The sequence below is a fragment of the Lithobates pipiens genome, unplaced genomic scaffold (assembly GCF_037356315.1).
Source record: "Lithobates pipiens isolate NorthernLeopardFrog02 unplaced genomic scaffold, aLitPip1_a1.2 Scaffold_91, whole genome shotgun sequence".
Lineage (NCBI taxonomy): Eukaryota > Metazoa > Chordata > Amphibia > Anura > Ranidae > Lithobates > Lithobates pipiens.
In genome coordinates, this window is record NW_027507914.1 from 29,443 (window position 1) to 54,939 (window position 25,497).

The window sequence follows — 25,497 nt, forward strand, 5'->3', positions numbered from 1 at the left end:
CGTGGGGGGTCCCCCTCAAAATCCATACCAGACCCTTACCCGAGCATGCAACCTGGCAGGCCACAGAAAAAGAGGGGGGGATGAGAGAGCACCCCCCCCCGAACCATACCAGGCCACATGCCCTCAACATTGGGAGGGTGCTTTGAGGTAGCCCCTCAAAGCACCTTGTCCCCATGTTGATGAGGACAAGGGCCTCATCGTCACAACCCTGGCCCGTGGTTGTGGAGGTCTGCGGGTGGGGGGCTTATCGGAATCTGGAAGCCCCCCCCGTGTGAAGAAAGGAAGAAGGAAGAAGACCAGAAGAAAGAAGATGAAAGAAGACTTTAATAAAGGAATTGTCAAAGACCATCTCCTCTAATTTTTTACACTTTTTTGTCACTATTTTGGTGAAATGGTAGGGGTACTTTTGTACCCCCTTACCATTTCACACAGGGGGGGGCCAGGATCTGGGGGTCCCCTTGTTAAAGGGGGCTTCCAGATTCCGATAAGCCCCCCGCCCGCAGACCCCCACAACCACCGGCCAGGGTTGTGGGGATGAGGCCCTTGTCCTCATCAACATGGGGACAAGGTGCTTTGAAGGGCTACCCCAAAGCATCCTCCCAATCTTGAGGGCACGTGGCCTGGTACGGTTCGGGGGGGGCGCTCTCTCATCCCCCCTCTTTTCCTGTGGCCTGCCAGTTCGCATGCTCGGATAAGGATCTGGTATGGATTTTTAGGTGGGACTCCCACGCCATTTTTTTTTTTGGCACGGGGTTCTCCTTAAAAATATGCCAGACCTGAAGAGCCTGGTATGGATTTTGAGGGGTACCCACACGCCATTTTTTTTTTGGCACGGGGTTCCCCTTAATATCCATAGCGGACCCGAAGGGCCGGGTATGTAGTTTCAGGGGACCCCCACGCATTTTTTTAATTTATTTTTCTTAATGCTAATGACCTGTGTGCAATGCAAATAGCCTTAAAAAAAAAACCCCATAGAAGATGTACAACATTAGAATCCTACTATAGCTTGTAGTCGAAATATCCGACCAGGAATGTATGATTGCAGCATCAAAAGTGAGTTTCTCTGCTCCGTCAAATCTTCTTTAAAGAGGAAGTAAACCCTCTTTGATTCCCTGCAAAGGTAAAGCATAATGGACCACTATGCATTGCATCGCATCGCATCGCATAGTAGTCCATTATGTGTCACTTACCTGACACAGAAGCCAGCGAAGTCACCGCTGTCCCCTGTAGTTCCGAGCATCCATCTTCTTGGTGGGTCTCCGTGGGTCTTGCTGCTCCGGCACTGTGATTCGCCGGAGCAGCGATGACGTCACCCCCGCGCATGCGCACGGGAGCCGACACTCGCGACATATCGCCGCGATCTGCGGCTTACCCAGTGCGCCTGCGTGGTGCTGTCTACGGCGCATGCGCCATAGACAGCGGTGGCTGTCTTCAGGTAAATATCTCCTAAACCGTGTAGGTTTAGGAGATATTTCTTGGACCTACAGGTAAGCCTTAATCTAGGCTTACCTGTAGGTCAAAGTGGTTTGTAAGGGTTTACAACCACTTTAACCACCTCAATACAGTGCACTTACACCCCCTTTTGAATGACAATTACTCAGTCATGCAACACTGTATCCATTTGAAACTTGCGTCCTTTTTTCCACACAAATAGAGCTTTCTTTTAGTGGTATTTAATCACTAGTGGGTTTTTTATTATTTGTGCTATAAATAAAAAAAACGTAAATTTTGTGAAAAAAATGCCCTTTTCTTTGTTTCTGTCATAAAATTTTGCTAATTAGTAATTTCTATTCATAAATTTTGGCCAAAATTTATACTGCTACATATCTTTGGTAAAAATAACCCACAGTAGTGAATATTATTTGGTCTTTGTGAAAGTTATAGAGTCTACAAACTATGGTGCCAATCACTGAAAATTGATCACATCTGATCAGGCCTTCAGTACATCAGGTGTACCTCATTTCTTGAGACACTAACAAGTCAGGAGAGTACAAATACCCCCCAAATGACCCCTTTTAGAAAGTAGACATTCCAAGGTATTAAGTAAGTAGCATTGTGAGTTTTTTTAAGTTGTCATTTTTTCCCACAATTCTTTGCAAAATGAAGATTTTTTTTTATTATTATTTTTTTTTTTTTTTTACTAAATTGTCATATTATCAGGTTATTTCTCTCACAGAGCATATGCATACAACAAATTACACCCCAAAATACATTATGCTACTCTTCCCGAGTACGGCGATACCACATGTGTGAGACTTTTACACAGCCTGGCCACATACAGAGGACCAACATTGATGTAGTACCTTCAGACGTTCTACGAGCAAAAATGACGCATCTCATTTCTCAACCACCTATTACACTTTTGAAGGCCCTGGAGTACCAGGACAATGGAATTTCCCATAAAATTACCCCATTTTGGAAAGCAAACACCCCAACGTATAATCTGTGAGCCATAATGAGTTTTTTGAACGGTTCATTTTTTTCCAGAAGTTTTTGGAAAATGTGGGAAAAAATGAAACCGCATTTTTTTTTTTTAACACAAAGTCGGCAATTTATAAGATATTTCTAACACATAGCATGTATATAGCAAAAATTACACCCCAAAACACATTGTGCTACTCCTCCCGAGTATGGCGATACCACATGTGTAGGACTTTTACACAGCCTGGTCACATAGAGAGGCCGAACATTGAAGTAGTACCTTCAAGCGTTCTAGGAGCATAAATTACACATCTCATTTCATTCCTACCCATCACACTTTTGAAGGCCCTGGAGCACCAGGACAGTGAAATTACCCACAAAATGACCCCATTTTGGAAAGCAAACACCCCAACGTATATTCTATGAGACATGGGCTGCAAATAGGTACTCGGGTACTCTGATGGGCTGCAGATAGGTACTCTGGTACTCTGATGGCCTGGTGACAGGTTCTCTGATGGCCTGGTGACTGGTATTTGGGTACTCTGAAGGGCGGTGATAGGTTCTCAGGTACTCAGATGAACTGGGACAGGTACTCGGGTACTCAGATGAACTGGGACAGGTACTCGGGTACTCAGATGGACGGTGACAGGTACTCAGGTACTCAGATGGACTGGGACAGGTACTCGGGTACTTTGATGAGCTGTGACAGGTACTCGGGTACTTTGATGGACTGTGACAGGTACTCGGGTACTCTGATGGACTGTGACAGGTACCCGGGTACTCTGATGGACTGTGACAGGTACCCGGGTACTCTGATGGACTGTGACAGGTACCCGGGTACTCTGATGGACTGTGACAGGTACTCGGGTACTCAGATGGACTGTGACAGGTACTCTGATGGACTGTGAGTGACAGGTACTATGAGGGGTGGTGACAGGTCCTCTTTATTGGGAGGGGACAATCAGTGTGATTGGTGTGTACACTGTAAGCGGTAACGAGATGTTACCGCAATCTCCTCCTCACACACGATAGGTGTGTGAGGAGGAGAACCCGGTAACATCTCGTTACCGCGGTTTGTTTACATTTAGTGATCGGCTGTGAAACTATCACAGCCGATCACGTGTGTAAACAGCCGGCCAATGGCTGTTTACCAGCGTCGGTGACGAGCAGTGTTCCTGGGAACACGCCGCCACCGACGTGCATGCGCAGCGCGATTGCGCGCACGCGCCGTGCACATTAGGGGTGTAACCATCTGTGATCGCCTGTGACTTCATCACGGCCAATCACGTGGTAAACAGCCATACCCAATGGCTGTTCACCCTCCCCTCGGTGGCGAGCGGTGTCTCCGTGACACGCCCCCACCAAAGGAACAGGGATGCATGCGCACAATCGCGCGCATTCCCTGTTTAAATGGGGGGACGTCATATGACGGCCTCCCGCCACAATAGGTGCGCCTCCTGGCCGTCACTTGACGGCTGGCAGTCAGCAACTGGTTAAACATTCCGACAGACACCATAGGCCTTCAGTGACAGATTCGACCGTAATTCATTTGGATTTTCGGACAAATGCAATTTTTTTAATGAAGAAACGAAATAAGTAAAAACTAATTTCGGGAGTAACTAAATAAATGTATTTTTCGTACGAAAACGAAATTTCCGAAACAAAATATTTCAGGCTGCACATGTCTATGATCTCCATGCATATTCATGTATTAGAGAAATATACTAATATATATTTTTTTATACGCTTTAATCTCTATATTTATTTTTGTCATAGTGCGCCTTTTATCTCCTTTGTTAGACACGTCTGACCTACAAATGTTGCTGAGCCAAAGAAAACGAACATGGAGACACCAACCAGTATATCTGACACAGCGATATGAGATGCTGATAGGTTTTCAGTTACAGTTACGCTTAGAACACCCCTCCCCCTTCACCAAATCAAGGGGGGTGACTACATTTCCAAACTTTTGATTGAGTGAACAATATAGTGGATTGTGAAGAAAAATAAATGTACGAAAATCCCAGGAGTCACCTCATGGGATGAGTGCTAAATTAGTGACTACCAGCAGAATACAAGTGCACAGCATCATTTTGTTTATTGAAAAATCTTACAAACAACAACTGTATATACAATAAAACCATAATAAATAAAACATATTTACTAAATAATTGAATATGACTATACAAAACAAAAAAAAACAAGAACATGGTGCAATGGTGCAATGGTGCAAACTAAATTGCACACAACATAATCCCTACGGGAGAGCCAGACTAAGGAACATCACCGTCACCATGCATGGAGCCTTTTATCAAAAATATATTTGATCTGAAAATCTAGGGGAGTGAAAGAAGAATACAAAGAAAAGCCGCACACCCCGAGATCAACAGGCAGCAGCTACAGAGCCCTGATATTCCTCCACGCCTTTATCCAGACCTCCTGCCCCCACCTGTCTTTCTCAAGCCCCCTGAATCTTCTCAACCTCACCCAGAATGTTCTGCACCACCACTTCCACAGGGAGGATTTTACCCCGTAAAGGATACCTGACACCGCGCACTCCACGTGAAATAATGGACTACTAAACTAACTAAAAAAAGTGTTTCCAAATCATAATCCTGACGAGTCCGGAATGCCCCATACACCCACTCTGCATAACTCATATGGGGGAGGAAGGGTATACTCAGAGCCCTCCCCACCCTCTTGTACACCTCTATAATTAAAAAGGGCACTGAACTAGAAAGTGATCCATGGACTCCACCACTCCTCCACACTCCACTCTCGGGCAGCCCCGATCACTCATGGAAAGAAACTTCAAGTTGCCCTTCAAATATAATGAAAAATATAAAATGCAGCACTATAATGCCACGTACACACGAGCGGACTTTTCAACATCCAAAGTCCGAAGGACTGAGTCCGTCAGACTATCCGATCGTGTGTGGGCTGCAACGGACTTTTGACTCGCCAAAGTCCGAAGGACTTTAGAATATGGAACATGCTTCAAATTTTTCCGAAGGAACTCCGCCGGACCCGGTCCCCTTCGAAAATTCTGTTCGTGTGTATGCTACTCCGACGGACTAAAACCGATGCTAGGGCAGCTATTGGCTACTGGCTATGAACTTCCTTATTCGAGCCGAGTCGTACGTCATCACGTTCGAATCCGTCGGAGTTTAGTGTGATCGTGTGTGGCCAAGTCCGCTCAGCCGAAAAGTCTGTCAGAACTCCGTCGGAATTCCAGCAGAACTCCGACGGAACTCCTTCGGAAGTCTGTCGGACATAAGTCCTCTCGTGTGTACGGGGCTTTAGAAGAAAAATAAATGTATGAAAATCCCAGGAGTCACCTCATGGGATGAGTGCTACATTAGTGACTTCCAGCAGCATACAAGTGCACAGCAAATATACAAATACTTCTAATGCCCCGTACACACGACCGGACTTTTCAACATCAAAAGTCTGACGGAATGATTCCGGCAGACTATTCGAACGTGTGTGGGGCTGCAGCGGACTTTTGATTCGCAAAAGTCTGACAGACTTTAGAAATGGAACATGTTTCAAATTTCTCCGACAGAACTCTGCCGGACCCAGTTCCTACTGAGAAATCCGCTCGTGTGTGTGCTAGTCTGACGGACTAAAACCGACGCGAGGGCAGCTATTGGCTACTGGCTATGAACTTCCTTATTCTAGTCCAGTCGTACGTCATCACGTTTCGAATCCGTCGGACTTTGGTGTGATTGTGTGTGGCCAAGTCCGCTCATTCGTAAAGTCCGTCAGAACTCTGTCAGAACTCCGTCAGAACTGTCGGACATAAGTCTGGTCGTGTGTACGCGGCATAAGGATACCTGACACCGCGCACTCCACGTGAAATAATGGACTACTAGACTAACTTAAAAAAGTGTTTCCAAATCATAATCCTGACGAGTCTGGAATGCCCCACACACCCACTCTGCATAACTCATATGGGGGAGGAAGGGTATACTCAGAGCCCTCCCCACCCTCTTGTACACCTCTATAATTAAAAAGGGCACGGAACTAGAAAGTGATCCATGGACTCCACCACTCCTCCACACTCCACTCTTGGGCAACCCCGATCACTCATGGAAAGAAACTTCAAGTTGCCCTTCAAATATAATGAAAAAATATAAAATGCAGCACTATAAGAAGAAAAATAAATGTATGAAAATCCCAGGAGTCACCTCATGGGATGAGTGCTACATTAGTGACTACCAGCAGTATACAAGTGCACAGCAAATATACAAATACTTCTAAGACCCCTTTCACACCACACCGCACCTTGCGTCGGCGGTAAAATGCCGCTATTTTTAGCGGCGTTTTACCGCCGGATTTGCGGCGCATTTCGGCCGCTAGCGGGGCGCTTTTACCCCCCGCTAGCGGCCACAAAAGGGTTAAAACCGCCGGCAATACGCCGCAATAGCGGCGTTTTGCCGGCGGCATTACAGCGCTGCCCCATTGATTTCACTGGGCAGCAGCAGTGGAGGAGCGGTAAACACACCGCTCCTTCACCGCTCCAAAGAAGCTGCTGGCAGGACTTTTTTCTGACGTCCTGCCAGCGCACCGCTGTACTGTGAAAGCCCTCGGGGCTTTCACACTACACACAATGGTGCAGCTTCTTTAGGGCGTTTTGCAGGCGCTATTTCTAACGCTATAGCGCCTGCAAAACGCCCCGGTGTGAAAGGGGTCTAAAGGATGTTCCTGGAGCAATACCCCAGGGATAAGGAATGCACAGGTGTCTGCTGATTAATGTGAACCAGTAACATAGAAGTCTGCAACAAAGTTTTATCAATATAAAGCTGGCCATACACCTATAGATTATCTGCAGATTTTCTATGGTTAGATGGAAAATGTGGGAGATTCCTCCATCCACACAGTTTAGCGAACATGGAGAAATCTGTTGCACTTTTTCCATCTAACCATAGAAAATCTGCAGATAATCTATAGGTGTATGGCCTGTGAAATGATCTGTGAAGATCAATATGTGAAAAATACTGCTACAATATAGCCAAGGAAAAAAAAAAGTCTTTGTGAAAAGAAATCAAACAAGGACAGTCTTTGAAAAATGAATCACTATAGCTGGAAGCTTCTCCCCCAGATGTTCTACGATCCTATTACAAGGAAAATAGGAGTGGCGCTTCTTCAGAAGTGATGATAAATGAAACCACGTGGGTGCGACAACAGATAGAATACGTGGATGTGGAGGCCCTTTTTCCCTTTTTTTTTTTTTTTCTATTTTTCTTTGATTTCATAACTCTGACTGGATGCTATTGGGAGTACCGCAGATCGTTCCACCTTTTGCATGCAGGCACGTTCACCTGCCAGGATTTCAGGTGCCGGTTGTGTTTCGTAGATGTGGCCAAGGTACACCATCACACCATCATATCCCAGTTAAGATCCACTGGAGTGGATGACTCAAAGGCTCGTTCGACCCACCGCTATACGGCGTGTGTGCGTGTCCACCATCTGTGGTAAGCGTATTCAATCTGTTGTCGCACCCACGTGGTTTCATTTATCATCACTTCTTAAGAAGCGTCACCCCAATTTTCCTTGTAATAGGATCGTAGAACATCTGGGGGAGGAGCTTCCAGCCACAGTGATTCGTTTTTCACAGACTGTCCTTGTTCGATTTCTTTTCACAAATATTTTTTATTTTTTTTTACTTGGCTATATTGTAGCAGTATTTGTCACATATTGAGCTTCACGGATCATTTTTTTTTGGCTGGTTTGTGTGCAAAGATTGTCTTATTTGGTCACATCACAGCAGTATTTGTCTTATATTCAGGGGTCAAGTCCTGGGGAAGAAAGTGTGGGAACTCCCACCCAAGATCCACTCGCCCGCCAAAAAAACAAAAACAAAACAATGATATGCTCATATGCACGAACGCTTCAAAAATTGTATTTTTCATCGAATTGTGTATATGAAGCTTAAAACGGAGGTCCACCCTAAAGTGGACCTTCCGCTCACTGGAATCCTCCCCCCCTCCGGCGCCACAATTGGCACCTTTTTAGGGGGGAGGGGGGTGCAGGTACCTGTACAGTACAGGTATCTGTACCCACTTCCGGGATAGCTCTCTGCGGAAAGGGGCGTAGATTTACGCCCCTTTCCGAAAGTCCCCCCCGCTGCCTGCTGGGAAACACACAGATCCCAGAGGCAGCGGGGTCCATCCTTATTGCGCAGCGCGACTCGCGCGTGCGCAGTAGGGAACCGGGAAATGAAGCCCGAAAGGCTCCACTTCCTGATTCCCATACCCAAGATGGCGGCGGCAGCACCCGAGAGACGATCGAGAGATCGGCTTCGGGTGCCGACATCGCGCGCGCGCTGGGCGGGTAAGTGTCCTTATTTTAAAAGTCAGCAGCTGCAGTATTTGTAGCTTCTGGCTTTTAAAAACAAAAAACGGCGGAACTCCCGGCGGACTCCCGCTTTAACTGTTAGTACATAAATCAGCATTCATTAAATTGCGCTTCCATGCAAATGTGAATATCATGTTCTGATCTTTATTGGGAAATTTTATTTTGTGTATAGAGTGTTTATGTGGTGAGTTTACACTTTTCATTGATGAGGAGACAGAAAATCAGGAGGGGGCGGCGGGGAGGAGCATCACGAGAGGTCTGACTAAATACAATCTCTTAGCAGCAGGGACCTGATCTACCCATCAGCTAGCTGTGATTGAAAGGTAGATCGATGAGGAAGCTGTCATGGGGCCCCCTACTGGCAATGCCTGAATGGTCAGTCCACCCCTGGTGTGCGGCACTTAATATTGCGAGCTGTGTCGGCGGCTGCTGGTGTAGCACCTGCCACGCAGCTCGCATACTTCAAAGTCTTGCAGGACGCGGCTGCTAATGGGAACTGAGTTCCTGTTGTGGAAAAAGTACAGGAACTCCGTTCCCATGCGTTCCCACAGGACTTGAGCCCTGCTTATATTGATACACTTTGTTGCAGACTTCTATGTTACTGGTTCACATTAATCAGCAGACACCTGTGCATTCCTTATCCCTGGGGTATTGTTCCAGGAACTTCCTTTAGAAGTATTTGTTTATTTTCTGTGCACTTGTATACTGCTGGTAGTCACTAATGTAGCACTCATCCCATGAGGTGACTCCTGGGATTTTCATACATTTATTTTTCTTCTTATAGTGCTGCATTTTATATTTTTCCTTATATGTGAAGGGCAAGTTGAAGTTTCTTTCCATGAGTGATCAGGACTGCCCGAGAGTGGAGTGTGGAGGAGTGGTGGAGTCCATGGATCACTTTCTACTTCAGTGCCCTTTTTAATTATAGAGGTGTACAAGAGGGTGGGGAGGGCTCTGAGTATACCCTTCCTCCCCCATATGAGTTATGCAGAGTGGGTGTATGGGGCTTTCCAGATTCGTCGGGATTATGATTTGGAAACACTTTTTTTAGTTAGTTTAGTAGTCCGTTATTTCACGTGAAGTGCACGGTGTCAGGTATCCTTACGGAGTAAAATCCTCCCTGTGGAAGTGGTGGTGCAGAACATTCTGGGTGAGGTTGGGAAAATTCGGGGTCTTGAGAAAGACAGGTGGGGGCAGGAGGCCTGGATAAAGGCGTGGAGGAATATCAGGGCTCTGTAGCTGCTGCCTGTTGATCTCGGGGTGTGCGGCTTTTCTTTGTATTCTTCTTTCACTCCCTTAGATTTTCAGATCCAATATAATTTTGATAAAAGGCTCCATGCATGGTGACGGTGATGTTCCTTAGTCTGGTGCTCCCATAGGGATTATGTTGTACGCAATTTTGTTTGAACAGTTTATTTTGTTCTTGTTCTTTCTGGTTTGTATAATTATATTCAATTATTTTGTAAATATGTTTTATTTATTTATTATGGTTTTATTGTATATAAGTTGTTCTTTGTAAGATTTTCAATAAACAAAATTAACCCCTCATAATGGGTACAGCGGGTGTACAGACCCGGGAACTCAGTACAGGGATGGTGGGAACCCCTCATAATGGGCACAGCGGGTGTACAGACCCGGGAACTCAGCACAGGGATGGTGGGAACCCCTCATAATGGGCACAGTGGGTGTACAGACCCAGGAACTCAGTACAGGGATGGTGGGAACCCCTCATAATGGGCACAGCGGGTGTACAGACCCAGGAACTCAGCACAGGGATGGTGGGAACCCCTCATAATGGGCACAGCGGGTGTACAGACCCAGGAACTCAGTACAGGGATGGTGGGAACCCCTCATAATGGGCACAGCGGGTGTACATACCCGGAACTCAGCACAGGGACGGTGGGAACCCCTCATAATGGGCACAGCGTGTGTACAGACCTGGGAACTCAGCACAGGGATGGTGGGAACCCCTCATAATGGGCACAGCGTGTGTACAGACCCGGGAACTCAGCACAGGGATGGTGGGAACCCCTCATAATGGGCACAGCGTGTGTACAGACCCGGGAACTCAGCACAGGGATGGTGGGAACCCCTCATAATGGGCACAGCGTGTGTACAGACCCGGGAACTCAGCACAGGGATGGTGGGAACCCCTCATAATGGGCACAGCGGGTGTACAGACCCGGGAACTCAGCACAGGGATGGTGGGAACCCCTCATAATGGGCACAGCGGGTGTACAGACCCGGGAACTCAGCACAGGGATGGTGGGAACCCCTCATAATGGGCACAGCGGGTGTACAGACTCTGGAACTCAGCACAGGGATGGTGGGAACCCCTCATAATGGGCACAGCGGGTGTACAGACCCGGGAACTCAGCACAGGGATGGTGGGAACTCCTCATAATGGGCACAGCGAGTGTACAGACTCTGGAACTCAGCACAGGGATGGTGGGACAGAAGAATAAAATATAACACAGCTGGGATTCTCCATTCTGTTCTCACCAGGACAAGCAAAGAATAAAGGCAACTGATCGGATAATCACCACTCACAGCACATTGGAAGCCATCGTCTTACACAGTATGGTCTCGTTTCTGTGAAATTGCTAATAAAATGAGGTCAGGTTCAGGTTCAGGTCTCACAGGAAGGAAGTTGTGATATCATAACAATTATATAATATAATTCTGAAGAACAACAATTCACTCACAGCTATATTCTGAGGAGGTGGCGAGCTCTCCTGCTGAGGACAGGTGGAGGTAAGACCAGCCGTGAAGACGTCATTCCACAATGGATGGACGCCATCACCTCTACTAATGGTCTCCATGTCTTCTGTACTCTCTGCTCAGAGCTCCTATCTAACTATAGAGAGAAGTACTCTATATGGGGACAATTTCAGATCTCATTGGCTCTTCATCTAATGATTCATACACCTAAATCTCTTCATTCTTTAGGTGCGTAGATCATCCTTGAGAGTTCTGGTTTATATTTCATTCTCCAGACAAAAGGGTTCCAAGTTGAACTTTTTGGGAGAGGAACAAAGGGGGTAAGAGGGTGGGATAGAAAGAGGGGCATGGTGCAAAAGGGGGTAAGAGGGGAGGGGGTGTTAGACTATGGGAAGGAGAGACGGGCAGTAGAAGGTGCGAAGGGGATAAAGGAAAAGAGCGATATAAGGTAAGAGAGAGAAAGAAGAGGTAAAAAAAAGAGAGATAGAAAGGTGTGAGAGAGAGAGAGAGAGCGATGAAAATAGAGATAAAAAGAGAGCTAGGGACAACAAAGGTAAGAAAGAGATGAAAAGAAGAGAGAGATACAAAGGAAAGTGAGAGAGAGAAGGAGAGAGATACAAAGGAAAGTGAGAGAGAGAAGGAGAGAGATACAAAGGAAAGTGAGAGAGAGAAGGAGAGAGATACAAAGGAAAGTGAGAGAGAGAGAGAGAGAGAGAGATGAGGAGAGAGAGAGATACAACAGTAAGAGGGGAGAGAAATGGAGAGAGAGGGAGACAGAAGGAGAGAAATACAAAGGAAAGAAAAAGAGACAAATAGAGAGCGAGAGGAGAGAGATACAAATGTAGGTGAGAGAAAGATGGAGAGAGGGAGACAAAGTGTGATATAGAAAGGTGAGATGGGGAAAGAGGGGAGAAAGGGGGTAAGAGGGTGGGATTGAAAGAGGGGCAGGGTGCAAAGGGGGTAAGAGGGGAGGGGGGGTTAGACTATGGGATGGAGAGAGGGGCAGTAGAAGGTGGGAAGGGGGAGAAAGGAAAAGAGAGATACAAGGTAAGAGAGAGAAAGAAGGGGTAAAAAAAAAGAGAGAGAGATACAAAGGTAAGAGAGAGAGAGAGAGAGAGATGAAGATAGAGATAAAAAGAGAGATAGGGACATACAAAGGTAAGAGAGAGATTCAAAGAAAGAGAGAAATACAACAGTAAGTGGGAGAAATTAAGATATATAGAAAGACAGAGAGAAGGAGAGATGAGAGAGAGGAGAAGGAGAGAGATATAAATGTAAGCGAGAGAGACGTGAAGATTGAGAGAGTTACTAAGGTAAGAGAGATGGAGAGCGACACAAAGGAAAGTGATTGAGAGATGAAGAGAGCAAAGGAGAGAGTGAGACAAAGGAAAAAAGATGAATAAAGAGAAAGGGAGAGATACAAAGGAAAGTGAGAGAGAGAGAGAAGGGGAGAGATACAAAGGAAAGTGAGAGAGAGATAGAAGGGGAGAGATGCAAAGGAAAGTGAGAGAGAGATAGAAGGGGAGAGATGCAAAGGAAAGTGAGAGAGAGAGAAGGGGAGAGATACAAAGGAAAGTGAGAGAGAGAGAAGGGGAGAGATACAAAGGAAAGTGAGAGAGAGAGAGATAGAAGGGGAGAGATGCAAAGGAAAGTGAGAGAGATAGAAGGAGAGAGATACAAAGGAAAGTGAGAGAGAGAGAAGGGGAGAGATACAAAGGAAAGTGAGAGAGAGAGAGATAGAAGGGGAGAGATGCAAAGGAAAGTGAGAGAGAGAGAAGGGGAGAGATACAAAGGAAAGTGAGAGAGAGAGAAGGGGAGAGATACAAAGGAAAGTGAGAGAGAGAGAGATAGAAGGGGAGAGATGCAAAGGAAAGTGAGAGAGATAGAAGGAGAGAGATACAAAGGAAAGTGAGAGAGAGAGAAGGGGAGAGATACAAAGGAAAGTGAGAGAGAGAGAGATAGAAGGGGAGAGATGCAAAGGAAAGTGAGAGAGAGAGAAGGGGAGAGATACAAAGGAAAGTGAGAGAGAGAGAAGGGGAGAGATACAAAGGAAAGTGAGAGAGAGAGAAGGGGAGAGATACAAAGGAAAGTGAGAGAGAGAGAGATAGAAGGGGAGAGATGCAAAGGAAAGTGAGAGAGATAGAAGGAGAGAGATACAAAGGAAAGTGAGAGAGAGAGAAGGGGAGAGATACAAAGGAAAGTGAGAGAGAGAGAGATAGAAGGGGAGAGATGCAAAGGAAAGTGAGAGAGAGAGAAGGGGAGAGATACAAAGGAAAGTGAGAGAGAGAGAAGGGGAGAGATACAAAGGAAAGTGAGAGAGAGAGAAGGGGAGAGATACAAAGGAAAGTGAGAGAGAGAGAGATAGAAGGGGAGAGATACAAAGGAAAGTGAGAGAGAGAGAAGGGGAGAGATACAAAGGAAAGTGAGAGAGAGAGAGATAGAAGGGGAGAGATGCAAAGGAAAGTGAGAGAGAGAGAAGGGGAGAGATACAAAGGAAAGTGAGAGAGAGAGAAGGGGAGAGATACAAAGGAAAGTGAGAGAGAGAGAGATAGAAGGGGAGAGATGCAAAGGAAAGTGAGAGAGAGAGAAGGGGAGAGATACAAAGGAAAGTGAGAGAGAGAGAGATAGAAGGGGAGAGATGCAAAGGAAAGTGAGAGAGAGAGAAGGGGAGAGATACAAAGGAAAGTGAGAGAGAGAGAAGGGGAGAGATACAAAGGAAAGTGAGAGAGAGAGAGATAGAAGGGGAGAGATGCAAAGGAAAGTGAGAGAGAGAGAAGGGGAGAGATACAAAGGAAAGTGAGAGAGAGAGATGAAGAGAGAGAGAAAGATACAACAGTAAGAGGGGAGAGAGATGGAGAGAGAGGGAGACAGAAGGAGAGAGATACAAAGGAAAGAAAAAGAGACAAATAGAGAGCGAGAGGAGAGAGATACAAATGTAAGCGAGAGAGAGGTGAAGATTGAGAGAGTTACTAAGGTAAGAGAGATGGAGAGTGACACAAAGGAAAGTGATTGAGAGATGAAGAGAGCAAAGCAGAGAGAGAGATACAATGGTAAGGGTGGAAAGAGAGGTGAGGAGAGAGAGGTACAAAGGAAAAAGATGAATAAAGAGAAGGGGAGAGAGAGAAGGAGATAGATACAAAGGAACGTGAGAGAAAGATGGAGAGAGAAGGGGAGAGATACAAAAAAAAGTGACAGAGAGATGAAGAGAGATACAAAGGAAAGTGAAAGAGAGAGAGAGAGAAAGATACAACAGTAAGAGGGGAGAGAGATGGAGAGAGAGAGAGACAGAAGGAGAGAAATACAAAGGAAAGTGAGAGAGAGAGATGAAGAGAGAGAGAAGAAGATACAACAGTAAGGCCGCGTACACACGCGGGGACTGTCTGCCGAAACTAAGTTCGTCAAACAGTCCGCTCAAACTTTTGAATGAACGAACACGCCCACACACGGCACTTTTTGAGCGGACAAATACGGCAAACTTTGTTCGTCGTACTAAGTCCGCGCAACTTTTGAAATGAACGGACTCGCCCACACACGAGGCAACAGTCCGCTCATTTCGAGCGCGTGTGCAGGTAGGCGGGGCCCGCAACGGAGACGTTGCGGGCTCCGCCGCCTGGAATGTACTTAAAGGGGAACCCCAACGCCGAAAAAAAATCGGCGTGGGGGTCCCCCCAAAGTCCACAACAGACCCTTGTCCGAGCACGCTACCCGGCCGGCCAGGAAAGGGGGGCGAGCGAGCGCGCCCCCCCTCCCGAGACGTACCAGGCCGCGTGCCCTCAACATGGGGGGTGCCTTGGGGAAGGGGGGGCCACGCGGCTCCCCCACCCCAAAGCACCTTGTCCCCATGTTGATGAGGACAAGGGCCTCTTCCCGACAACCCTGGCCGTTGGTTGTCGGGGTCTGCGGGCGGGGGGCTTATCGGAATCCGGGAGCCCCCTTTAATAAGGGGGCCCCCGGATACCGGCCCCCCACCCTATGTGAATGAGTATGGGGTACAATGTACCCCTACCCATTCACCTGTAAAATAAAAGTACCCAAAAAAAAACACAACACACGAGATAAAATATTTTATTGCACAGCTCCGGGGGTCTTCCGTCTTCGGGGGTCTTCTCGCCGGACTCCTCCGCTATCTTCTTGTAGCTCTTTTGCTAGCGGAGGAGTCCGGCTTTCTTCCTCCCCGCCGCCGGCCTCTTCTCCCGACTTCGGGGGTCTTGTCCCCCTCTTCGGTTCTTCTGCCGGGCCACCGCGCCTTCTTATAGCTCTTTTGCAGGCGGTGGCCCGGTCTTCTGTCGCCGCCGCCTTCCGTTCTTCTGCCGGGCCACCGCGCCTTCTTATAGCTCTTTTAGAGGCGGTGGCCCGGTCTTCTGTCGCCGCTGTCGCCTTCCGGTTGCCTTCCGGTCGCCTTCCGTTCTTCTTGTTCTTCTTCTTCTTCTCCAGGAGATGTTGACACGTCGGTCTCTCCGGCCGGAATGCCAGAGCCGCGCTGTGCGGCCACTTATATAGTGACAATGGGGCGGTGTCACATGGTATATGTCACATGGGTTGGTCACATGGTGACCCCGCCCCCTTACGATGTCATAGGCCCCATGTGACATCAACCCATGTGACTAACCCATGTGACATATACCATGTGACACCGCCCCATTGTCACTATATAAGTGGCCGCACAGCGCGGCTCTGGCATTCCGGCCGGAGAGACCGACGTGTCAACATCTCCTGGAGAAGAAGAAGAAGAACAAGAAGAAGAACGGAAGGCGACCGGAAGGCGACAGCGGCGACAGCGGCGACAGAAGACCGGGCCACCGCCTCTAAAAGAGCTATAAGAAGGCGCGGTGGCCCGGCAGAAGAACGGAAGGCGGCGGCGACAGAAGACCGGGCCACCGCCTGCAAAAGAGCTATAAGAAGGCGCGGTGGCCCGACAGAAGAACCGAAGAGGGGGACAAGACCCCCGAAGTCGGGAGAAGAGGCCGGCGGCGGGGAGGAAGAAAGCCGGACTCCTCCGCTAGCAAAAGAGCTACAAGAAGATAGCGGAGGAGTCCGGCGAGAAGACCCCCGAAGACGGAAGACCCCCGGAGCTGTGCAATAAAATATTTTATCTCATGTGTTGTGTTTTTTTTTGGGGTACTTTTATTTTACAGGTGAATGGGTAGGGGTACATTGTACCCCATACTCATTCACATAGGGTGGGGGGCCGGTATCCGGGGCCCCCTTATTAAAGGGGGCTCCCGGATTCCGATAAGCCCCCCGCCCGCAGACCCCGACAACCAACGGCCAGGGTTGTCGGGAAAAGGCCCTTGTCCTCATCAACATGGGGACAAGGTGCTTTGGGGTGGGGGGGCCGCGCGGCCCCCCCTTCCCCAAGGCACCCCCCATGTTGAGGGCACGCGGCCTGGTACGTCTCGGGGGGGGGAGCGCTCGCCCGCCCCCCTTTCCTGGCCGGCCGGGTAGCGTGCTCGGACAAGGTTCTGTTGTGGACTTTGGGGGGGACCCCAGCCGATTTTTTTCGGCGTTGGGGCTCCCCTTTAAGTCCATACCAGGCGGCGGGGCCCGCAACGTCTCCCTCGCGGGCCCCGTCTACCTGGAGACGCGCTCGAAATGAGCAGACTTTCCTCCGAGCGGGAACAGTTTGCTCATTTCGAAAGTGGCCTACACACGGGCGGACTGTCCGCTCAAACCAAGTTTCAGTGGACAGTTTTTCGGAATTTCCGAAAAACTTTGTTCGTCAAACTGTCCGCTGAAACTGTCCGCTGAAGCCCCACACACGAGCGGACTGTCCGCTGAAACACTGTTCAGCGGACAAAGTTGGGCGAACAGTCCCTGCGTGTGTACGCGGCCTAAGAGGGGAGAAAGATGGAGAGAGATACAAAGGAAAGAAAAAGAGACAAATAGAGAGCGAGAGGAGAGAGATACAAATGTAGGTGAGAGAAAGATGGAGAGAGGGAGACAAAGTGTGATATAGAAAGGTGAGATGGGGAAAGGGGAGATAGAACGTGGGAAGGGGGAGATAGAAAGTGGGAAGGAGGGGAGATAGAAAGTGGGGGGGGGGAGATAGAAAGTGGGGGGGGAGGGTTCTTTAGAAAGGTGAAGAAAAACATAGAGGTGGAAGGTAGGGAAATGGGGGAAAGAAAGTTAGGTTGGCCTTAAACTAGAATTGTATTTGAATTTTTACATTTTCAAAATGTTTGTTCAAGTTTCTAATGGTTATTGAGGTTAAACTGCCATTCTTTTTTGGCCATAGTGACAAGCAAATTTGAAGGAACGGATGAGCAGATTTTTACTAGTGAATGTGGTTTTCCTTCAGGAAATTCCATTCATTCTAAAACTGAATGTTAAAAGCAAACAACATTTTGAAGTACATTTAAATGACATTCATCAAGTACTGATAAGCTTTTTTTTAATATGAATGTTGGTTAAAAAATCTACCAGTGTATGGTCAGATTTAAATACAAAGGTGGGGAGACACAGGGGTGAGTAGGGGTTGAGATAGAAAGGTGAGAAGAGAGATATTGAGGGAGGAAGAGGGTGAAATAGGTGGGGTGGGAGAGAGAAGCAGAGAAGAGGGCAAACCATATGTGTCTGGGAATAAGGAAAGGCCAAGGTTGAAAGAAAGTTAGGTAAAGGAGACAAAGGGGGTACAAAGCAAAATGTAAATAAACAGGAGTAAGAGATGTGTATGAGCTGAGACAAAATAGAGAGAAAAGAGTGCGACAGACAAACCAAGAGGGTTTTGGCAGTGTTGGTGGTGGTATATGAGTTGGTGGTGTTTGCGTTTTTGTTGTTGGTGTAGGTGTTGATGGTAATGTTGTTGGTGGTGTTGGTATTTGTGTTGGTGTTGTTAGTGGTGAAGGTGTTGATGGTATTGTTGTTGGTGGTGTTGGTATTTGTGTTGGTGTCCATTGTATTGTTGTTGGTATTTGTGTTTTTGTAGGTGTAGGTGTTGATGGTATTGTTGGTGGTGCTGGTGTTGTAGGTGGTGTTCATGGTATTGTTGTTGGTATTTGTGTTGTTTGGGGTGTAGGTGTTGATGATATTAGTGTTGGTGGTGTTTATATTTGTGTTGTTGGTATCGTAGGAGTTTGTGGTATTGTTGGTGCTGTTGGTATTTGTGTTGGTAGTGTTGTTGGTGGTGTAGGTGTTGTTGTCAGTCAGTGGTGTTGGTATTTGTGTTGGTGTTGTTGGTGGTGTAGGTGTTGATGGTATTGTTGTTGATGCTGTTGGTATTTGTGTTGGTAGTGTTGCTGGTGGTGTAGGTGTTGTTGTCAGTCAGTGGTTTTGGTGTTTGTGTTGGTTTTGTTGGTGGTGTAGGTGTTGATGGTATTGTAGTTGATGCTGTTGGTATTTGTGTTGGTAGTGTTGTTGGTGGGGTAGGTGGTGATGGTATTGTTGGTGGTGTTTGTATATGTGTTGGTGGTGCTGGTGTTGTTGGTGGAGTAGGTATTGATGGCATTGTTGGTGGTGGTGTTGGTATTTGTGTTGGTGGTGTTTTTGGTGGCGTAGGTATTGATAGTATTGTTGGTGGTGTAGGTGTTGATGGTAATTGTTGGCGGTGTTGGTATTTGTCTTGGTGTTTTTGTTGGTGGTGTAGGTGTTGATGGAATTGCTGTTGGTGTAGGTGTTGATGGTATTGTTGTTGTTGTTGGTGTAGGTGTTCATGGTAGTTGTTGGTGGTGTAGGTGTTCATGGTAGTTGTTGGTGGTGTAGGTGTTGATGGAATTGTTGTTGGTGTAGGTGTCAATGGTAATTGTTGTTGATGGAATTGCTGTTGGTGTAGGTGTTGATGGTATTGTTGGTGTTGGTGGTGTAGGTGTTCATGGTAGTTGTTGGTGGTGTAGGTGTTCATGGTAGTTGTTGGTGGTGTAGGTGTTGATGGAATTGTTGTTGGTGTAGGTGTCGATGGTAATTGTTGTTGATGGTATTGTTGTTGGTGGTGGTGTAGGTGTCCATGGCAGTTGTTGGTGATGTAGGTGTTGATGGAATTGTTGTTGGTGTAGGTGTCGATGGTAATTGTTGTTGATGGTATTGTTGTTGGTGGTGGTGTAGGTGTCCATGGCAGTTGTTGGTGGTGTAGGTGTTGTTGGTATTTGTGTTGGTATCGTTGGTGGTATTGGTGTTTCTGTTGGTGGTGATTTTGATGGTGGTGTTGGGTGGGAGTGAGGGTAAAATACAAAAAAGAAATGGTGTTACAGAGGAAATAGAAAGATAGAGATACAGCCACAAGGAATAAGAGAGAATGAAATGAGCAGTAGAGAGCATGGAGCAAAAAGAGAGACCCAAAAACAGAGAGAACCTTCATTGTGAAGCCTTCTCTTTGTCTTATATTATACAGTAAGGGATATATTGGTTCCTTTAAGAAGACGAGATAACGATCACATTCATCCGGTAACTCTCTGTGTCTTTATAGGAAATAACGATGTCAAATATCAGCAATGTGACGGACACAACCAAGTCCTTGAGCTATGGGGACATTTTCATCATCCTGGTTCTATTTTTTATTTTCCTGGTGGGGGTCCCCGGCAATGCTTTGGTGCTTTGGGTCACCGGAGTGAAGATGAGACGCAGAGTCAGCACCATTTGGTTTTGGAACCTTGCTCTGGCCGACATCACCTGTTGCTCGTTTGCCCCACTCATCCTAGTTAATATCTTCCATTCCCGTTGGCTATATGGCAACGCTTTGTGCAAAATTTTACCCTTCATCCTCATCCTCAATATGTTCTCCAGCATCTTCACCCTGGTGGCCATCAGCATCGACCGTTGCATCCTGGTGGTCTGGCCAGTGTGGGCCCAAAACCACCGGCGCTTAAAAACCGTGTGGATCGTCTGCTTGGTTATTTGGGTTGTGTCCGTTATATTGGGTCTCCCTGCTGCCATCTACCGGACAACGGACATTGAGAATAATATGACTGTATGTATCTATATGAAAGGTTTCATGGTTCCCATCACTCTTACTCGAATGGTTTTTGGATTTCTGATTCCTTTTGTTATCATTTTTACCTGTTACATCCGTCTGGCCTTTAAAGCACAAAATATACGACTTTTAAAAGTAGGAAGGAAAACCACCATGGTGGCCCTTGCCATAATAGTGGCATTCTTCATCACCTGGGCTCCATACCACGTCATGGGAATTCTTCTGCTGTACACCGAAGATCAGCTTGTGGTTTCCTTGAATGCTCCAGCCCAGGCCTTGGCTCACTTTAATAGTTGTATCAACCCGATACTGTACGCCTTCATGGGGAAAGAGATGAAGAGTAAAGTACGGCAGTCTATAGGTGCGCTCATGGAAAATGCGTTTAATGAAGATGTATCAAGATCGGTCACATACAAAAGGAGCAGATCCTCATCTAAAGAGCACTCTTGTCTTGAGCGAGAGTAGGACTAAGATACTGATGTGAGATGGATATTTATGCTGATAAGAGTAATTATACCCCAACTCTAAGACATAGAACAAGGATTAAATGCCCATTACGTCTAGGGGGTGACTGAATAAGGAGCAAATACTCACCTTGTTTTGTGCTCCAGAAGATGAGCTTCTCTAAGGTGGTCCCTGAAGGCCACAACGTACAAACGTGATGATGCTGAGGGACCTTTTACAGATCAGACCTTTGGAGCTGGCCAGAGTAGGAGAGAGGACAAGCAACAATGTCTGTTCCTCTACCCTCAAGACATGATGAGCGATGGCCACTGCAAGGAAAGGTCTTTTTATTTTTTAATTCCCCGGAGGTGCGCTTTAATATTAATGCATAGTCATAGCCTTGATTTATTTATTTTTGGTTTTGGATATAGTGTTTCCCTATATATGTCTAATTTAGGAGACTTTCCATCATTTCCTGTCCCGGAGATACAACAGGAAGCCAAAGAAGATCTCTACAAAGTGAGGGGAAATCCCCTTTGGCCAGAACAAGTGTCCCCCCCCATGGAAGATTTGGCCTCGTCTCTTGATCTGGTGGCAGCTGCAAAACTTTGGACTGGTCAACACTTTCAGTCTCAATGACCGCGATCAGCAGGACAAATAGAGATGGTGAAGATCTCCAGCAGAAAACAGCAGCAGTCGCAAGAAACCAAAATATGACAAGGGCTCTAATTTAGTCCCTAATAGGCACCTATTTAATAGGAATCACTGTAGTACTCCGGAACCCAACCTACGGCCGGAGGCCGCATGCAACCCTTTTAACCTTTTTTGCATCCCTCAGGGTCACTGCAGGCACCAATCTGCATTTCCCTATTGACTTGTTAAGGCAGTGACTTATACCAGTCTCAATATGTCCACGGTCTCTGACCATCTCCTATACCATGTCCACAGTCTCTGACCATCTCCTGTACCATGTCCACAGTCTCTGACCATCTCCTATACCATGTCCACAGTCTCTGACCATCTCCTGTACCATGTCCACAGTCTCTGACCATCTCCTATACCATGTCCACAGTCTCTGACCATCTGTTATACCATGTCCACAGTCTCTGACCATCTCCTATACCATGTCCACTGTCTCTGACCATCTCCTGTACCATGTCCACAGTCTCTGACCATCTCCTGTACCATGTCCACAGTCTCTGACCATCTCCTGTACCATGTCCACAGTCTCTGACCATCTCCTATACCATGTCCACAGTCTCTGACCATCTCCTGTACCATGTCCACAGTCTCTGACCATCTCCTATACCATGTCCACAGTCTCTGACCATCTCCTATACCATGTCCACAGTCTCTGACCATCTCCTGTACCATGTCCACAGTCCCTGACCATCTCCTGTACCATGTCCACAGTCTCTGACCATCTCCTATACCAGTGATGGCGAACCTTGGCACCCCAGATGTTTTGGAACTACATTTCCCATGATGCTTATGCACTGTGCAGTGTAGTTGAGAATCATGGGAAATGTAGTTCCAAAACATCTGGGGTGCCAAGGTTCGCCATCACTGTCCTATACCATGTCCACAGTCTCTGACCATCTCCTATACCATGTCCACAGTCTCTGACCATCTCCTATACCATGTCCACAGTCTCTGACCATCTCCTATACCATGTCCACAGTCTCTGACCATCTGTTATACCATGTCCACAGTCTCTGACCATCTCCTATACCATGTCCACAGTCTCTGACCATCTCCTGTACCATGTCCACAGTCTCTGACCATCTCCTGTACCATGTCCACAGTCTCTGACCATCTCATGTACCATGTCCACAGTCTCTGACCATCTCCTATACCATGTCCACAGTCTCTGACCATCTCCTATACCATGTCCACAGTCTCTGACCATCTCCTATACCATGTCCACAGTCTCTGACCATCTCCTATACCATGTCCACAGTCTCTGACCATCCCCTATACCATGTCCACAGTCTCTGACCATCCCCTATACCATGCCCACAGTCTCTGACCATCCCCTATACCATGTCCACAGTCTCTGACCATCCCCTATACCATGTCCACAGTCTCTGACCATCCCCTATACCATGTCCACAGTCTCTGACCATCCCCTGTACCATGTCCACAGTCTCTGACCATCTCCTGTACCATGTCCACAGTCTCTGACCATCTCCTATACCATGTCCACAGTCTCTGACCATCTCCTGTACCATGTCCACAGTCTCTGACCATCTCCTATACCATGTCCACAGTCTCTGACCATATCCTATACCATGTCCCCAGTCTCTGACCATCTCCTATACCATGTCCACAGTCTCTGACCATCTCCTATACCATGTCCACAGTCTCTGACCATCTCCTATACCATGTCCACAGTCTCTGACCATCTCCTATACCATGTCCACAGTCTCTGACCATCCCCTATACCATGTCCACAGTCTCTGACCATCTCCTATACCATGTCCACAGTCTCTGACCATCTCCTATACCATGTCCACAGTCTCTGACCATCTGTTATACCATGTCCACAGTCTCTGACCATCTCCTATACCATGTCCACAGTCTCTGACCATCTGTTATACCATGTCCACAGTCTCTGATCATCTCCTATACCATGTCCACAGTCTCTGACCATCTCCTATACCATGTCCACAGTCTCTGACCATCTGTTATACCATGTCCACAGTCTCTGACCATCTCCTATACCATGTCCACAGTCTCTGACCGTCTCCTATACCATGTCCACAGTCTCTGACCATCTCATGTACCATGTCCACAGTCTCTGACCATCTCCTATACCATGTCCACAGTCTCTGACCATCTCCTATACCATGTCCACAGTCTCTGACCATCTCCTATACCATGTCCACAGTCTCTGACCATCTCCTATACCATGTCCACAGTCTCTGACCATCTCCTATACCATGTCCACAGTCTCTGACCATCTCCTATACCATGTCCACAGTCTCTGACCATCTCCTGTACTATGTCCACAGTCTCTGACCATCTCCTATACCATGTCCACAGTCTCTGACCATCTCCTGTACCATGTCCACAGTCTCTGACCATCTGTTATACCATGTCCACAGTCTCTGACCATCTCCTGTACCATGTCCACAGTCTCTGGCCATCTGTTATACCATGTCCACAGTCTCTGGCCATCTGTTATACCATGTCCACAGTCTCTGACCATCTCCTATACCATGTCCACAGTCTCTGACCATCTCCTATACCATGTCCACAGTCTCTGACCATCTCCTGTACTATGTCCACAGTCTCTGACCATCTCCTATACCATGTCCACAGTCTCTGACCATCTCCTGTACCATGTCCACAGTCTCTGACCATCTGTTATACCATGTCCACAGTCTCTGACCATCTCCTGTACCATGTCCACAGTCTCTGGCCATCTGTTATACCATGTCCACAGTCTCTGACCATCTCCTATACCATGTCCACAGTCTCTGACCATCTCCTATACCATGTCCACAGTCTCTGACCATCTCCTGTACCATGTCCACAGTCTCTGACCATCTCCTATACCATGTCCACAGTCTCTGACCATCTCCTATACCATGTCCACAGTCTCTGACCATCTCCTATACCATGTCCACAGTCTCTGACCATCTCCTATACCATGTCCACAGTCTCTGACCATCTCCTGTACCATGTCCACAGTCTCTGACCATCTCCTATACCATGTCCACAGTCTCTGACCATCTCCTATACCATGTCCACAGTCTCTGACCATCTCCTATACCATGTCCACAGTCTCTGACCATCTCCTATACCATGTCCACAGTCTCTGACCATCTCCTATACCATGTCCACAGTCTCTGACCATCTCCTGTACTATGTCCACAGTCTCTGACCATCTCCTATACCATGTCCACAGTCTCTGACCATCTCCTGTACCATGTCCACAGTCTCTGACCATCTGTTATACCATGTCCACAGTCTCTGACCATCTCCTATACCATGTCCACAGTCTCTGACCATCTCCTATACCATGTCCACAGTCTCTGACCATCTCCTGTACCATGTCCACAGTCTCTGACCATCTCCTATACCATGTCCACAGTCTCTGACCATCTCCTATACCATGTCCACAGTCTCTGACCATCTCCTATACCATGTCCACAGTCTCTGACCATCTCCTGTACCATGTCCACAGTCTCTGACCATCTCCTATACTAAGGGTGTCAAACTCAATTTCATTGCAGGCCGCCATCAGCATTATAGTTGCCATCAAAGGGCCGGTTGTATCTGTAAGACTATATAAATGTATCAAGAGCTTTTTTTTCTCAGGGAATAGATGGAGGAACTCAACCACGCCCCCCCCCCCCACCTCCGCCCAATGGCCAAATTGCACTACCAGTGGGGGGGATCTTAAAGGGTCAATAAATACCAGGATGTGCTTTGTACAGAGAGCAGGTTTAGAAAGTGCGCAAAAAGCGTGTAGAATGTACAGAGTGAAGGGTTCAGGGGTGTGCTATGTACAGAGTGCAGTATTTCAGGAGGGCACTATGCACAGAGTGCAGGGTTCAGGAGTATGCTATGGACAGAGTGCAGGGTTTCAGGAGTGCGCTATGGACAGAGTGCAGGGTTCAGGGGTATGCTATGTACAGAGT

The 25,497-nt window shown here is 47.3% G+C and overlaps 2 protein-coding genes across 2 annotated transcripts in view; both read left to right on the forward strand.

The window, feature by feature from the left end:
• Window positions 1–7,670: 7,670 nt before the first annotated feature.
• The window catches only part of LOC143973680 (C3a anaphylatoxin chemotactic receptor-like), a 163,804-nt gene continuing 145,977 nt past the window's right edge, over window positions 7,671–25,497 (forward strand). Inside the window, exon 1 of the mRNA XM_077474535.1 lies at window positions 7,671–7,898. The gene's annotated coding sequence lies outside the window, so the exon portion shown is untranslated. The remainder of the gene's footprint in view (window positions 7,899–25,497) is intronic.
• LOC143973676 (C3a anaphylatoxin chemotactic receptor-like) lies at window positions 19,906–20,966 on the forward strand. Its single transcript, XM_077474532.1, has one exon. It carries the CDS (start codon window positions 19,910–19,912, stop codon window positions 20,867–20,869), a length of 960 nt encoding a protein of 319 aa, XP_077330658.1. The 5' UTR covers window positions 19,906–19,909; the 3' UTR covers window positions 20,870–20,966.

Bases quoted from the DNA above. Each gene is read 5' to 3' on its own strand.
- LOC143973676 (XM_077474532.1), top strand. From the start codon at position 19,910: ATGTCAAATATCAGCAATGTGACGGACACAACCAAGTCCTTGAGCTAT.